Source organism: Chelonoidis abingdonii, chromosome 11, assembly GCF_003597395.2.
Source record: "Chelonoidis abingdonii isolate Lonesome George chromosome 11, CheloAbing_2.0, whole genome shotgun sequence".
Classification (NCBI taxonomy): Eukaryota; Metazoa; Chordata; order Testudines; family Testudinidae; genus Chelonoidis; species Chelonoidis abingdonii.
In genome coordinates this window covers 48,101,293-48,114,557 of record NC_133779.1, presented here as the reverse complement: position 1 = coordinate 48,114,557, position 13,265 = coordinate 48,101,293, and the positions used below count along the sequence as shown (strand labels likewise).

At 54.3% G+C, this 13,265-nt stretch overlaps 1 protein-coding gene across 1 annotated transcript in view; it reads left to right on the top strand.

Annotated features, from left to right (window-relative positions):
* The window catches only part of IQGAP3 (IQ motif containing GTPase activating protein 3), a 36,140-nt gene that overhangs the window by 10,481 nt on the left and 12,394 nt on the right, over positions 1 to 13,265 (top strand). Inside the window, exons 11-25 of the mRNA XM_032792128.2 lie at positions 1,043 to 1,206; positions 1,532 to 1,692; positions 2,372 to 2,496; positions 2,583 to 2,746; positions 3,219 to 3,309; positions 3,927 to 4,094; positions 5,216 to 5,358; positions 6,281 to 6,451; positions 7,105 to 7,188; positions 7,700 to 7,771; positions 9,491 to 9,560; positions 10,039 to 10,247; positions 11,001 to 11,153; positions 12,069 to 12,232; positions 12,982 to 13,206. Of these exons, the coding sequence (XP_032648019.2) occupies positions 1,043 to 1,206; positions 1,532 to 1,692; positions 2,372 to 2,496; positions 2,583 to 2,746; positions 3,219 to 3,309; positions 3,927 to 4,094; positions 5,216 to 5,358; positions 6,281 to 6,451; positions 7,105 to 7,188; positions 7,700 to 7,771; positions 9,491 to 9,560; positions 10,039 to 10,247; positions 11,001 to 11,153; positions 12,069 to 12,232; positions 12,982 to 13,206 (2,164 nt within the window). The remainder of the gene's footprint in view (positions 1 to 1,042; positions 1,207 to 1,531; positions 1,693 to 2,371; positions 2,497 to 2,582; positions 2,747 to 3,218; positions 3,310 to 3,926; positions 4,095 to 5,215; positions 5,359 to 6,280; positions 6,452 to 7,104; positions 7,189 to 7,699; positions 7,772 to 9,490; positions 9,561 to 10,038; positions 10,248 to 11,000; positions 11,154 to 12,068; positions 12,233 to 12,981; positions 13,207 to 13,265) is intronic.

Genomic DNA, 13,265 nt, shown 5'->3' with positions numbered 1-13,265 from the left:
TGAATCTGAGGCCAGATCCAGGCTTCTCAGCCTCTTCCTGATGCAGTTGGGCCTTGCTCCACTTCCTAGTGACCCACGCCGCAAACCCCCCGTAACTGGCACCTTTGTTGGCCGCCTCGCCAGAGAGGCCAATGAATTGTTGAGAGACGCCTGTCCCGCAGGGACTCCCTGTCTCTGTTCACTTTCTGCATTTGCTCCCTCTCATGTGTCGGAAACACTAACAGATTAGTGCCCCAGCTGCAGAGGGTCTGAACATCACGCTTGGCATCTGGCTATGCCCAGGCTGCTATAAGGGTGGGGCATGTGCCAGTTGGTAGGCAGAAGGGAGGTAGCTTGCCTCACCTCTGGGAACTGCTGGGGCTTGGGCCATCCTTAACTTCTGTCCCTGCTTGGGGGGCACTTTGCCTGGCCCAATGGACTCATCCTGCCCCTGCCCTGCAATGCCACACTGTTGCCAAGGCAGCAAAGAGCCGCTAGGGCCAGTCCCGTGCCTGGGCAGAGGGCATCACGCCTGCCCTGAGTCCCCTGTGCAGCTCAAAATGCACGTGATACAGAAGAGTTAATGGACCGTCAGCATGGGGCACGTGGCATCTGGGTTGCAAAGCAGACTTCAGGCAGCCTGAGCCCCAGATCTCCACCATCAGATGCCTCCGTCGTCCCAAAGTCAACACCCCATGATTATCGCCGCTGAATGGACCTGGGCAGAGCAATTTCTCAGTAGCCCAGAGCCGGGGCTCCAGGAGACCCATGTCTTCATCGGCGGGATCACAGCAGTGCTGCCCCTAACCTGGCTTCCCGTCTGTACATGCAGCTCTCTGCCTCGAGTTCACCCAGGCTATAGACTCCAGCTGCCGGGGTGGGGTGAAGCTGGAGCTCGCCACGCAGCTGAGATGCAGTCGCTCCGTGCTGCTGGGGTGTTCCTTTTTTGCATCGTGGGGGTTCCCGCTCAAGCGGCGTGAACTCAATTTGAGCGCTGCCTTAAGACAAGCCCTGAGTTCCGCCCCCACAGTTAACTTGCCTCGTTTGTCCCGCGGGCACGCAGTGAGGCGAGCCGTGAGCCGCATCAACGCTTCGATCCGCCGGGGGGAGGCGACGGAGACAGCGGGAGAATTGATGAGCCCCGAGGCCCAGCTGCCTGAGGCATTTCCCTTTGCGGCCCAGCTGTACCAGCACGAGCTGTCCCTGCTACAGCAACACCATCCGCAGGTGAGGAGAGGGCAGCATCTCCGGGGTTGGGGAAAGGAGGAGCGGTGACAGAGGCTATCGGACAGTTGGCTCTTTGCTGCCATCCTGGGGGCCACCTTCACAATGGGGGAATCGCTATGGCTCATTGGCCTGGTGCTAAAAGCCCTGGACTGGTGCTCTGGAGATCTGGGAACAATCTCTGGCATAGACAGCATGGGCCAAGTTTCTCTGTGCCTCAGTTTCCACTGCTGTGAATGAATTCACATTGGGTGTTGTAGGAATTGGGGGGGCAGAAAAGGATCATCGTTGTGTGTGTCCATTCCCCCTCCCGCCCCCATTTCTGCAGGGTGAGTTGGGGCAGGAGGAACTGTACATTGCTGTGGAGATGCTCTCGGCTGTGGCGCTCATCGACCGGGCGCTGGAAGCTGGGGACGTCTATGGATTCTGGAGTAGCCTGGTCAGCCCTGCCCTGGGTCTGTCTGATATCGAGGATGCAAACGCGCAGCGGTAATTGGGTGGATTTCAGTGGGAATGATGCCCCGTGTACCGATTCCAGTGAATTGAATTGGCCGTGAATGAGTTAAAAGGCTTTGTGGCATTTAAAAACGACAGAGCCAGGCCCCTGACAATTGTGAGGTGGGCCGAGCTGGGTGGGAAGGTTTCTGAGGCTATGAAACAGGACCTGCAGGAACCCACGACCTGAAGGGTTAAACTCTGTCTGTAACTTGGTTCTGTTACCAGATGTCATCTGGGGCTGACTGCAGATCTCCCCAGCAGCCTGCAGGAGCCACCGCTTGGACCCAGCTTCTTGCTGGTCAAGTGGCAAGAGAGGGATCTGTTGCTGGAGGTGAAAACGATGTTGGTCTTATGTTAAGAAAGTTAGCGGTGAATTTGTGTATGGAAGTCAGGACTCCTGGATTCTATTCCTGCCTGTGGCAGGAGGGGTGGTGGTCTGGGTGGCCAAAGCTGGTACTAAGAATCAGAACTGCTGGGTTCCAGTCTTAGCTACGTTATTGGCTCAACTCATGACCTTCACCACTCTGTGCCTCAGTTTCCCCATTTTGGAGACCAAGAGACTGCCTCCTGCGGTGGGGTGTTTTGACATTTTCTGACAGCATTTTTCAGACCCTTGGATGCAGGACCTTTCAGTCCTGTGCTAAGCGCTGGCTCTATCTTTCCCTTTCAGCTATTTTGACAACTTGTTGAAACTGAAGCGCCAGTCTGGGAAAGCCGGGGTTGGGTTCCTGAGCTGGAACGACATCCAGGCCTGCGTGAACAGCGCCAACTTGGCAGTGCAAGATGAAAACGACAGTAAGTGGCTTTTATACCTGAGCGTTGGGCTCCGTGAGCTGTATTGGGCTCTGAATCACCGGCTGTCTTTGTTCTTCCTGGCACAGAGATCCTCGCCATCAGACTAATCAACGAGGTGCTGGTGCAGGACGACCCAGAGAAGACACTCACTGCTCTGCTGCTGCCCTCTGCCGGGTTCTCTGCCGTGACGCTCCCAGGAGCGAGGCGTTACCATGATGTGCTGACTGCCGCGCTAAGGCAGAAAGCCCAGGTAGGACTGTTGGCGTTGCGCCGCCTAGAGCAGCTGGCTGGGGAAGGGGTGGAAAGTCTGTTGCTTGGGACACGTTAAAACCAGCGTGTGGCAGAGAACGATTCAGCTTGATAGACATGAGGGACGGAGGAGAACTGTCATTCCAAGGCTGGGTTAAGGATTCACACTCCTGGCAGTGGCCTTTTTGCCCTGGGTTAGAAGCCCAAAGCCACCACGCAACATGGGGAATTTCTGCCTTTTTTCTTTCCAGGCTCTTGCCTGTGTCTTGCTCCACCTGGTTCCAAAAGGTCCCGTTGCATTTTCCAGAAGAGCCCTGGGGCCTTTAAGCCAAATTCCTCCCACTCTGTTAAATGCTGTTTTTGCCAGCCGCCCCTTCCCCAGAGGTGGCTGCATCTCTGTGATGGAAGCACCGCCTCTGCATGTGTTCTGTAAAGATTCCCCAGCTCATCACTTTTTGCCTCCCATCTCCTAGGTGACCGGAGATGATGGAGCAGCTCTCTGGTGGGAGGAGATCCAGCAAGGGGTTTCCAAGGCCAATCAGGACACCGAGGCAGCCAGGAGACGTAAGGGCTCGGAAGCTAACTTGGAGCAGGTTCAAGCTGGAGCTGCAGCCTGGCCCTCTTCCGTTATTCCCCTGCGTGCCAAGAAATTCAGGATGGGGAGAGACTCTCTGGCCTGGTGGTGCTTATCTTTCCGCCCTCCCTGACTGTCCAGGGCTTGTGAGATACTCTTCTCTGAGGTCTCAAGGTGCCGGCCCCAGGGATGAGGGTAGGCCCTGCGAGAGGAGCTGGGCTCGGGAGCTCTGGGATGCTGACCCATAAGCCGCAGCAGTGAACACCGCTGAATGCTGTGCCAGTGGTGATCCTTCTAAGACGTCCGGCTTCTCCCCTGATCATCAAATTGCAATCTGGAATCCACATTCCCTGGGGGCGTAAAGGGTTAATCCCCTTCTCCAAAGCTTCATGCAACCGGCTGCTAATTACTCACTGGGAATGGCTGGTGCAAAGGTGAACTGGGCTGCCGATGAAGCAGGAACTTGGCTGTTTGGAAGCTTGGAGGCCACTGGCCGTGGTCACCTCCTTCCAGGCAGGCCTGGACCAAGCTGGCTCGCTGGGGGGCGGTGTGGATGAATGGACCCTCTTCCTTTTCTAACCCCTTCCTTCCCTGTCTCTTTCCGCAGTGGCTCTCGGCATTGCTGCCATCAACCAGGCCATAAAAGAAGGGAAGCCGGCTCAGACAGCGCGCGTGCTGCATAACCCGGACGTCTCCCTGCGCGGCATCGTGGCAGAATGTGCAGGGGCCTACCAGGCACAGCTCGCCGCCCTCCTGGCTGCCAAGAGACAAGCAGGTAAAAGGCCCCGGACTCCTCTGACCTTGAAAACGGTGGGGGCGGGGCTGAATCGCCAGCTGGTAGCATTGGTTAGCCTCCAACATCCAGAGCTCGTTGGGGCAGGGAGCATTCCGTGTCCGTACAGCATCTAGCACCGCAGGCCCTGGTCTGTGACTGGGACCCCGAGGGGCTACCGCAATCCCGCTCAGTAACCCCCCATTTCCACGCACCCCACAGGAAAGACATGGCTGACCCTAAAGCTCTGACTGCCACAAGCCGAGAGGGGAAGACTGGGTGGTCTTGCTAGCAGCCCTGGTTTGTAGGCTCCCCCTGAAGCTCTGGTACCAGCTGCTGTTGGACACAGGATCTTGGGCTAGCTGGACCATTGGGCTGACCCAGTATGACCAGTTGTGGGGACATCCGCCAGGGGAGGCTGAATGAGGGGAATGGCCTAGTGGTTGGGGGCCCTGGCCTGGGATTTTGGGAGACCCAGCTTTGCCACCAATTCTGGGAGAGTCTCTCTGCACCTCAGCTCCCGTAGGACAAATGCGCTAGACACAGCTGTGCTCAGATCCTATGTTGATGGAAGGGCTGCATAAGCACCATACTTAGAGGCGATGAAAGACTGTGAGCATCGGTCGTGCAGAGCCATAAGCTACAAACCTGTGTGTGTGGTGCAGAGGCAGCTAGTAGAGAGGTTGTGTGGTGCAGTCACACAGCCAGGACAGGAAGACAGAGGTTAGATGGTATGTTGGTATCAAACTGTTCATGGAGAAGGAGGATGGGGGACGGTGAGGGGAGAAATAGGACAAGCCAGGTGTCAAAACGAGAGAGGGGGCTGGCAGATAGTTGCTATAGGAAGGGCATCAGATGCGAGGGAGAAGGCTCTTGCTCTGGATGTATGTGGGGAGCGCAGGGAGTTGAAAGCCGAACTCTGAAGCTGGGGACAGGGCTATAGAGAGCTGCCTAAATGTTCCACCAGCTGAGCCATGGTTTCAAAACCTGATCGGAGGCCACAGAAATCCATTTTGCTGCTGGATCGGTTTAACCCTTCGGCTGCCTCTCCTCTTGCCGTGTGTGTGTGTCTCTCTCTATTAACGCTCTCCTTCCCCTAATCCTGTCCGAACGGCAACGCTCAGGGAACGCCAACCACCACTGGGTCAGACACCAGCTGAAAGATGGCAGCATGTATTACTTCAGCCTGCAGAGCTTCGAAGGCAGCTGGGAGCAGCCACGTGACTGTGTCCTTAACTCTACCCACCTCAGCCGGGAGGAAATCCAGGTGAGGGGCAGTCGCTAGGGGCTGGGATCAAAGCCCTCGTGGCTGGTGGAGTGCTGCAGAGTCTGGCTTGCGGCTGCTGGGCCCTGGATGTTGATATGTGAGGCGTCCAGGCTAACGCGCTGTGTGGTAAATCCATGGTTCTAGCCCGTTATTCCACTGGGACATGTCGGAGCTCTTCAGAGATGTTAATAACAAAGCCATTAGTTCTCCAGCCCTCTTGTTCTGCCCAGAGGCTGGCAAGAGAGATTGGGTCATACCACTGGAAGCAACAATCCCAGCTCTTAAACATCCAGCTCATGGGAGTTGCCAGACTGGATGAGACCTGGGGTCCATCTAGCCCAGTGACCATCTCCAGCAGTGATGCCAACTGCTTCAGAGAAAGGTGCAAGAATCCCACTGTTACAGGATAACCTGCCCTAGGGAGATGTTTCCTCCTGACCCCAGTAGAGATTATCTCATGCCCTGAAGCATGAGGGTTTCTTGTGCTTCCAAAAGCCGAGAGATATTTTTATGCACTCTCCAGCCGTAGGATTATCCAATCCTGTCACTGAATCCTGCTAGCATTCAGACGCTCCCGGGTTACGCAAACCTGACTTTTATGCAAAATTCAAGTTTTTGCATAAGTCGGGGAGGGTCTGTATGTACTTTTGGATGTAACGCACTGGCAAAGTGTGGTTCTGTCTCCCTCCATTGGCTGAACTGAGTAAGGAGCTTATGAGTCTGTCCCTACCTCTGAGCTGATTGGATCTGGTCCTTCAGCTCAAAACGGCAGCGGATTGTGCATTTTAGGTCCAGATGGCCTGGGTTCAACCCCAGCTGCTGACCCCGCTGGGGGTGTTCCCTTCTCATTGGTGGATGGTGTACGTGCGTCTGACGCTTACAAAGTCCTTCCTGAACTGATCTGTGTCTACTATTTCTGCAGTTGACGATCACAGGAGTGACTGCGGCCCACGATCGGGAACGCCTCTGGGAATCCAACACAGGATTCGTCATGAGACTGCAGGCCCGCATGAGGGGCTACCTTGTCCGCCAGGAATTCGTGGCCCGCAGACATCTGTTGCAGGAGCTGTTACCAGCTGTTATCAAAATTCAAGTGAGGAGCGCTGCCAGACTGCCGAGCTGATCACACACTGATGGGCACGACATCATTTTATATAGCGCTGGGTCTTCAGGGTGTTGAACAGGCATCCTGACCACTTCCTGTATTACCCCCTATTTACAGAGAGGAGAACACCTTTTATTATTCATCCTGTCTATTATGGTAGGGCCTCGGGACCGGACAAGAACGGGGGACCTGTGCACTAGGTCCCTACAGGGTGCTAACCAGGCCCTGCCTCCAAAGAGCTTGTCACCTGAGAAGACACACCCAAGGGAGGGGGAAGGGTGGAACGTACAAGCAGAATCAGCAATGCAGTGGCCACAGTTAAAACCTATATTATTTCCATAGCCACTGCCTCTCTCTATGGGGGCTTGGGTTTTCGGAGGGGGTGCCAGCCCTGGTTTCATAGGCTCTGTTGAAGATTAACTGAGGCAGGGTGAGCTGAGGAGTAGGGGTTGTTGAGGGTATTCTGTGCTCTCCCTAGGACAGCTTGTGCTGCCAGCGGCTGGCAGAGGTGTGAGGATTTCCTCCTGTGGGCACGGACCAGGCATTCCCATGCTGGAAGCTGGTGCCTTGGATCACCCCAGAAATGTCATGCTGTACTTGATTGGTGTGTGTGATTTATTTATTTCTCTTGGGGTATCCAGTCATGCTGGAGAGGATACAGACAGCGCAGAGCTTACCTGCAAAGATTATGGTACTTGCAAAAAACCAGAGATGCTGTGATAAAGGTACTGGAGCCTTGTCTGCTTCTGTAATCCCACCCCCTCCAACCACGCCCTGCTCCTCTGTTTTCTAGCAGCAACAACATCCTATTTGCAGCTATTTTCCCCCATCTAGATATGGGAATCCCTGTGGAGGTGCAGCCACCTCGGGGGTGGAATGTAGCAGCTGTTTCACAGCAACAAGAATACATTCTTCACTTCTGTCCTAAGTCACTGCATCTAGTTGCAGGGGGAAACTTAGGGAGGCAGGACATAGCTTCCCAAACTGGATGTTGACCCCAGGTGGGTGACACCCAAAATTCTTGCAGAGAGCGCTACAATTGTCAAGAATCTTGGCATTATCTGTGATCAGAAAAGACACCCGTGGGAGCTCAGCGCCCCCTAGTGCTTTGTATATGGAATAAGGGAGCCTAAGTGAAACGGATCAAATAGTTGTCTCGGAGAAGACCCTCCAAGGCTTCCTGTGTCCAGTTAAAATGGCCAAATCTGTCTCTCCTCTTCTGTTCCCTCCTCTCAGATCCAGGCATACGTGAGGATGTGGCGAGCTCGTAAAAGGTACCGGGAACGGCTGCACTACTTCAGGAAGAACGTGAGTGGCTGATCCGTGAGCGCAAGGGAAAATATAACCCCAGAGGCTATGGAAAGAGCTTCTTGCACATGGGCTGAGGGTACGCCCACCCCTGAAGTGGGAGGGAGGGGGGTGATCCCCCAGCTCAAGGAGACATACTTGAGCTAATGTGCGCTTAAAAATAGACCGCGGCGGCGGTGGGTGGGCCAGCTATCCCAAGCATGCGCCTATCAGAGATGCTAGGTATGTGCTCAGGATGCCTCGCCTGTGCTACTGTGGCTACGTGCTATTTTTAGCAAGGAAGTTTGCTGAGAGCTGGCACGAGTGTGTTACATCCCCACCTCAAAGTGTAAACATACCCTGAGAGTCCTTAGACCCTCTTCTTCCTCTGCCTGAGGGAGACACTCAGATCCTCTTGTATCTTATGCTGGAGCAAAGAGGAGCCCTCTTAAAGTGAATCAGCAAAAGAACAATGTGGCGTTCCAGCTTGGGACTTGGGGATGAGGGAGGAGCTTTGTGTTTCCACGTCGGAGGCTCAAATTTGCCCCTAGGTTGCAAGATTTCTATGTAAGTATGCATCTGAAATGTACAAATCTGAAGGAAAGGGACTTGATGAAGAGGAAGGGGTGGGGACGTGTCGTGGACCTTTGGACCTGATTTGTCAGTGCCTAGTGATCTTGGGTGCCAGATGAGAGCCACCTCAAGAAGGCTGATTTCTTCAGACAGGACTGAGTGCATTGTTTTGAGAATAGTGTCAGAATTGCAAGCCGCATGTGTGCGTTTAGTTGTGTGGTTCCTTCATTCCTGGCCCTGCTTGCAGACTAGGAGGTTCTTGAGTAAGTGTTTGATCAGAAGAGCTGGTAAAGAATCAGTTTAAAGCAAGGTGAGGTGAGTGGTGCCTCACTGTCTTAAGGAGCAGTCTGTTTTCTCTCTCTCTGTTTTTGGGTTCTGAATTCTAAGAAATAAAGTTGTGACATTGCAACCTCCTAGCTAAAGGATTTAGGTTTTTAATCTAACTTCTGTGTGCGTGAACATCATGCCAAGCACTCTCCTTCTGCAAATCAAACCCCTTTAAGACCTCTCGGGTGTGGCACCCAAGGTCGCTAATCCCTTTTGAAAGTTTAGGGTAAAGGGGTCTGGGGTAGGGAAGTCTGTTGCCTGCGAAAATTGAGAAGCTGAGTGTCTGGAGTGCATTTAGCCTGTTGCCAAATGTAGCGATCCCTGAAGAAAGCAACAACTGGTGAGACCCAGAGTAAAATTTTCAAAAGCATCTAAGTGACTGACTGTGGCTCCTAAGTCCTGTTGACTCTAGATGCTTTTGGAAATTTTACCCTAAGCACTCTGCAAACATATAAACCCTTGCAAATGCCCTGTGAGCCCGGAAGAGAATAAACCCACTTCACAGACGAAGGTGAAATTGAGGCAGAGGGCAGGTCAATGAATTGCTCAAAGCACACAACCTCACACCTAGGAATAGAACCCAGGAGTCCTGACTCCCTGCCCCATGCTCAGACCATTTCCCCAAGTATCTGGCTAGGAGTTCACTATCTAGAAGGATCTCAGTGAGTACGCTCCCTCTGCCTGACACCCCAGCTACTCGGTTTGCTAGTTGCATGGCTGGTGTGTGTGTGTGTGTGTGTGTGTGTATATATATATATATATTTCTCTCTTTTTACATTTGCTGCCTGCTATAGGGACGGTTTAGGAAACATCCCTCTTCCTCTCTGTTTGTCTTGGCAGATTAATGCTGTAATTAAAATCCAGGCTTTTGTGAGAGCTAGCAAGGCCCGTGGGGATTACAGGATGTTGAGTAAGTGCCTGTCTGTCTAGTGTGCGTTTTTTTTTTTTTAAATACAGGTGCAGCTTTAATTAATTGCAAGGATGTTGCCTTCTCATTACCATTCCTACACTTTGAGTATGGGCTGAAGCCCCCTTTGCAGTCCCTGTAGTCTGGTGCTGTGCAGAGACCATGCCAGCCCCTGGTGTAAAGTAGAGCAGCCTCTGGGCTGCTCTAACTTCAGGCCATGTTTCCTAGGGGAGCTTGGAATCAACAAATAGCCACATAGCAGCATGCTCTGACTTCACCTCCTATCCATGCCTATGCTGAGAGCAGGCGCAGAGCCCTTGCACTAGCTCCATGCCAGCTGGGGAGGCCCCGGTGCAGGGGGCATTCTTGATTCCCATTTCCACCCACTTTTTAAGGCCCCTTTATGCTGGCCCTGAGAGTGACAAGCCCTCGGTAGCTATTTAACCGCGTTCAAGGGAGATTTCCCTCTGTCCCCTGCCAGTCCACGCCAGGGACCCGCCACTGAGCATTGTCCGGCATTTCGCCCACCTGCTGGAGCAGAGCCAGCATGACTTCTGGGAGGAGTCAGAGCTGCTGAAGCTGCGGGAGGAGGTGGTGAAGAGGATCCGCTCCAACCAGCAGCTAGAGAGCGACCTCAACCTTATGGACATCAAGATCGGGCTTCTGGTTAAGAACAGGATCACGCTGCAGGTCTGGGGGTCATGGGGCGGCGGTGGGAGCTCAGCTCTCACACGGCTTTTTCTCCACTAATCCTACTTTCCCATTCAGGGGCCAGGCTCTGCTCTCTGTTACACCAATGTGATTCTGGAGTCGCTCCCCTGGACTGGACTAAAACTGGGGTTCCTAAATCCCCTAGGCTCCTTTTTATGTGCCTGTTTGTGCCTCTGGAAAACCTCCTCCCATATCCAGCCCTGGTGTAGGCATGGAGCTATGCCTGCTTATCCCAGAACTGAGTTTGTCCCTTCACGCTTATCTCAGTTCAGGGCAACTGAACCTGTATTTCTGCTCTGTAATCAACCAAGGGCACCCAGCTTGCCAGTTGTCCCGTCAGGTGGAGATCTGGTGCTATGCACTAAGTCACGCTGCCTGCTGTTGAGGTCGGCAGCACCTTGCTGATTTACACGAGGCCTGTTGGGGAACAGGGAGCCTGCCAACTGAATGCAGAGCGAGCCAGGCCTCAGCCATGCATGTGGAGCTGGTGGGTGTGGTTTTATGAGGGGTGAATTTCTCTGTGGTGTGTAAATGGCAAAACTGTGTGACTCCGAAAGCCCAAAGGGGTAGAATTTTCCCAGAGGACTTAGGAGCACAATTCCCATTGCAAATCCAATGAGACCTGTGCTCCCAAGTCACTCGGTCTTAACTATGTCAATGGGGTGGATGCTCCTAAATCAGCTAGGTGCTCCTGCTACGCTCCCCCTTATCTGCTCACCTGCCCCATGACAGGAGGTGGTTTCCCACTGCAAGAAGCTGACGAGAAAGAACAAAGAGCAGCTGTCAAACCTGATGGCCATCGACAAGCAGAAAGGGCTCAAGTCGCTCAGCAAGGAGAAGCGCCAGAAGCTGGAGGCCTATCAGCACCTCTTCTACCTGCTGCAGGTGAGCTGGCAGCTGGGTTTGGGGAGGCCACTTTGTTACCGGGGGGGTGGGAACAGTCTGCTTCTCCTCCCACCCCATCCATCTGGTCACATGCCTGCTGCCTCGGTTTCCCTGGAGGGACTGCATGTGGGCTCAGGGAGTCCACGCACAACCCCGTCTTCAGGCGTGGGGTTACCAACAGGTCGGCATCAGATCAAATGGAAACCCTGGATTCTGCTGCCTTGGCCTTTCCTAAAGCCACACCCAGCGGAGGCAGCAGCTGCTGCAAGTGTCGTCTTTTCGCTGATGCAGGAGCGGGCGGTGGTTCGCCGAATCAATTCCCTGCCATTGCAGGGACCTGGGCACTGCTGGCACCGGGGGCTGTTGATCCAACAGTTCCTTCTGGCCCTACGCTCTGCACAGACTCCCTCCCCAGCTCCTTCCTCTCCCCTGGGGGCTCCTTTCTCTGTCTGGACCAGCTCCCTCCTTAAAAGGAAGCACCACCGCTGAGCTACCGTCACAGGATGCTGTGTCACCTGCCCCAGCCAGGTGCAGGGATGCATGTGTGCACCCCACGGGGCTGCAACACTGGGATCTGCTGATTAGTCTTCCTGCGATGGGCGTTAATTTGTTATCTAGTGTTACGGTAGCGCCCAGAGGCCATAACTGATCAGGGCCCTATTGTTCCAGGCCTGCCATGTGAACGGAACAAGAGACAGTCGCAGTTCCAAAGAGCTTTGTCTAATCAAGCAAGACAAAGGATGGGAGGGCACGGAGAGGGGAAGGGACTTGCCAGAGGTTGCCCAGCAGAGCTGCAAGGAGAACCCAGGTCTCCTGACTCCCTGTCCAGGGCTATATTCACCAGACCACGCCGACTGTTCCAGCCTTCAGACCCCAGGGTAGCTCTCCTCTTTAACACCTCTCCTTTGTCCGCAGACCCACCCTGTGTACCTGGCTAAGCTGATTTTCCAGATGCCCCAGACCAAGTCGACCAAGTTCATGGAATCGGTGGTCTTCACGCTCTACAACTACGCATCCAACCCCAGAGAGGCCTACCTGCTCCTTCAGCTCTTCAAAACCGCCCTGCAGGAGGAGATCAGGTAAGTGCTACGGGCACATACTATCAGCTAGGGAGGCCACAACCAGGGTTTGAACACCTGTCTGTCTTAAGGAGCTGGCAGTCTGTCTCTTCCCTGCATTCAGATGAAACCGTCTTGGTTGGATGCCTCTGGTATTCCTAGAACCCTCTGAGACACGTGGACGCTTAGGATTTAACAGAACGCTCCCTAGCTGTCAGTGCAAGGACACGGGCTAGGTTTTGTATGGGCTAGGTTTTGTATTGACTAGGTTTTGGTGCCCCCCTTAGGGAATGGCTTACCTGCAATCAGGTGTGAAATTGCACCATGTGTAGACAGACCCGAGCTGGCTTTAATCTCCATCGCTTGGGCATCGACAGCAGCGAAGCTGCAGCAGAACAGCTGCACGAGCCGGCCCAAGACCACGGGCGTGCGCTCAGGCAGCGAACCCGTGCGGCGGTGGCTTCGCTGCTCTCGGTGGCCAGGTTAGCTCAGGTGTGTCTACACATGCTGCAGTTACACCTCTGGGTTTAGTGCAGCCAGGCCCTTAGAGTTTTTGAGCACCAAATTCTCTGGGGGGCATGGACACTCCCCTTGGACTAATCTATACACACAGGAGGTAGGCAGTGGTACCAGGCAGCCGGCTGATTCCACAGCTCGGCAGATTCCTAAGGCACCGTAACTGCGCTGCTTGTCTTCAGTGGCTATTTGTGCTGGCTGCACCTTGGAGCCCAGATCAGAGTTTTGTCCTTTCTCACCGCCCCCCTGTCCAGGTCTAAAGTCGACCAGCTCCGTGACATCCTAACGGGGAACCCCACCGTGATCCGGCTGGTGGTGAGCTTTTACCGGAACGCCCGCGGGCAGAATGCCTTGCGCCAGATCCTGGGCAGCCCCGTGCAGGAGGTTCTGCAGGACAAAACCCTCAGCATCCGCACCAACCCCGTGGACATCTACAAGGCCTGGATCAACCAGCTGGAGTCTCAGAGCGGACAAAAGAGGTCAGGCCCGGCCCAGGCCCAGCCTCGCCACAGAGGCCACGTTGGCTTGCCCTGTGCTG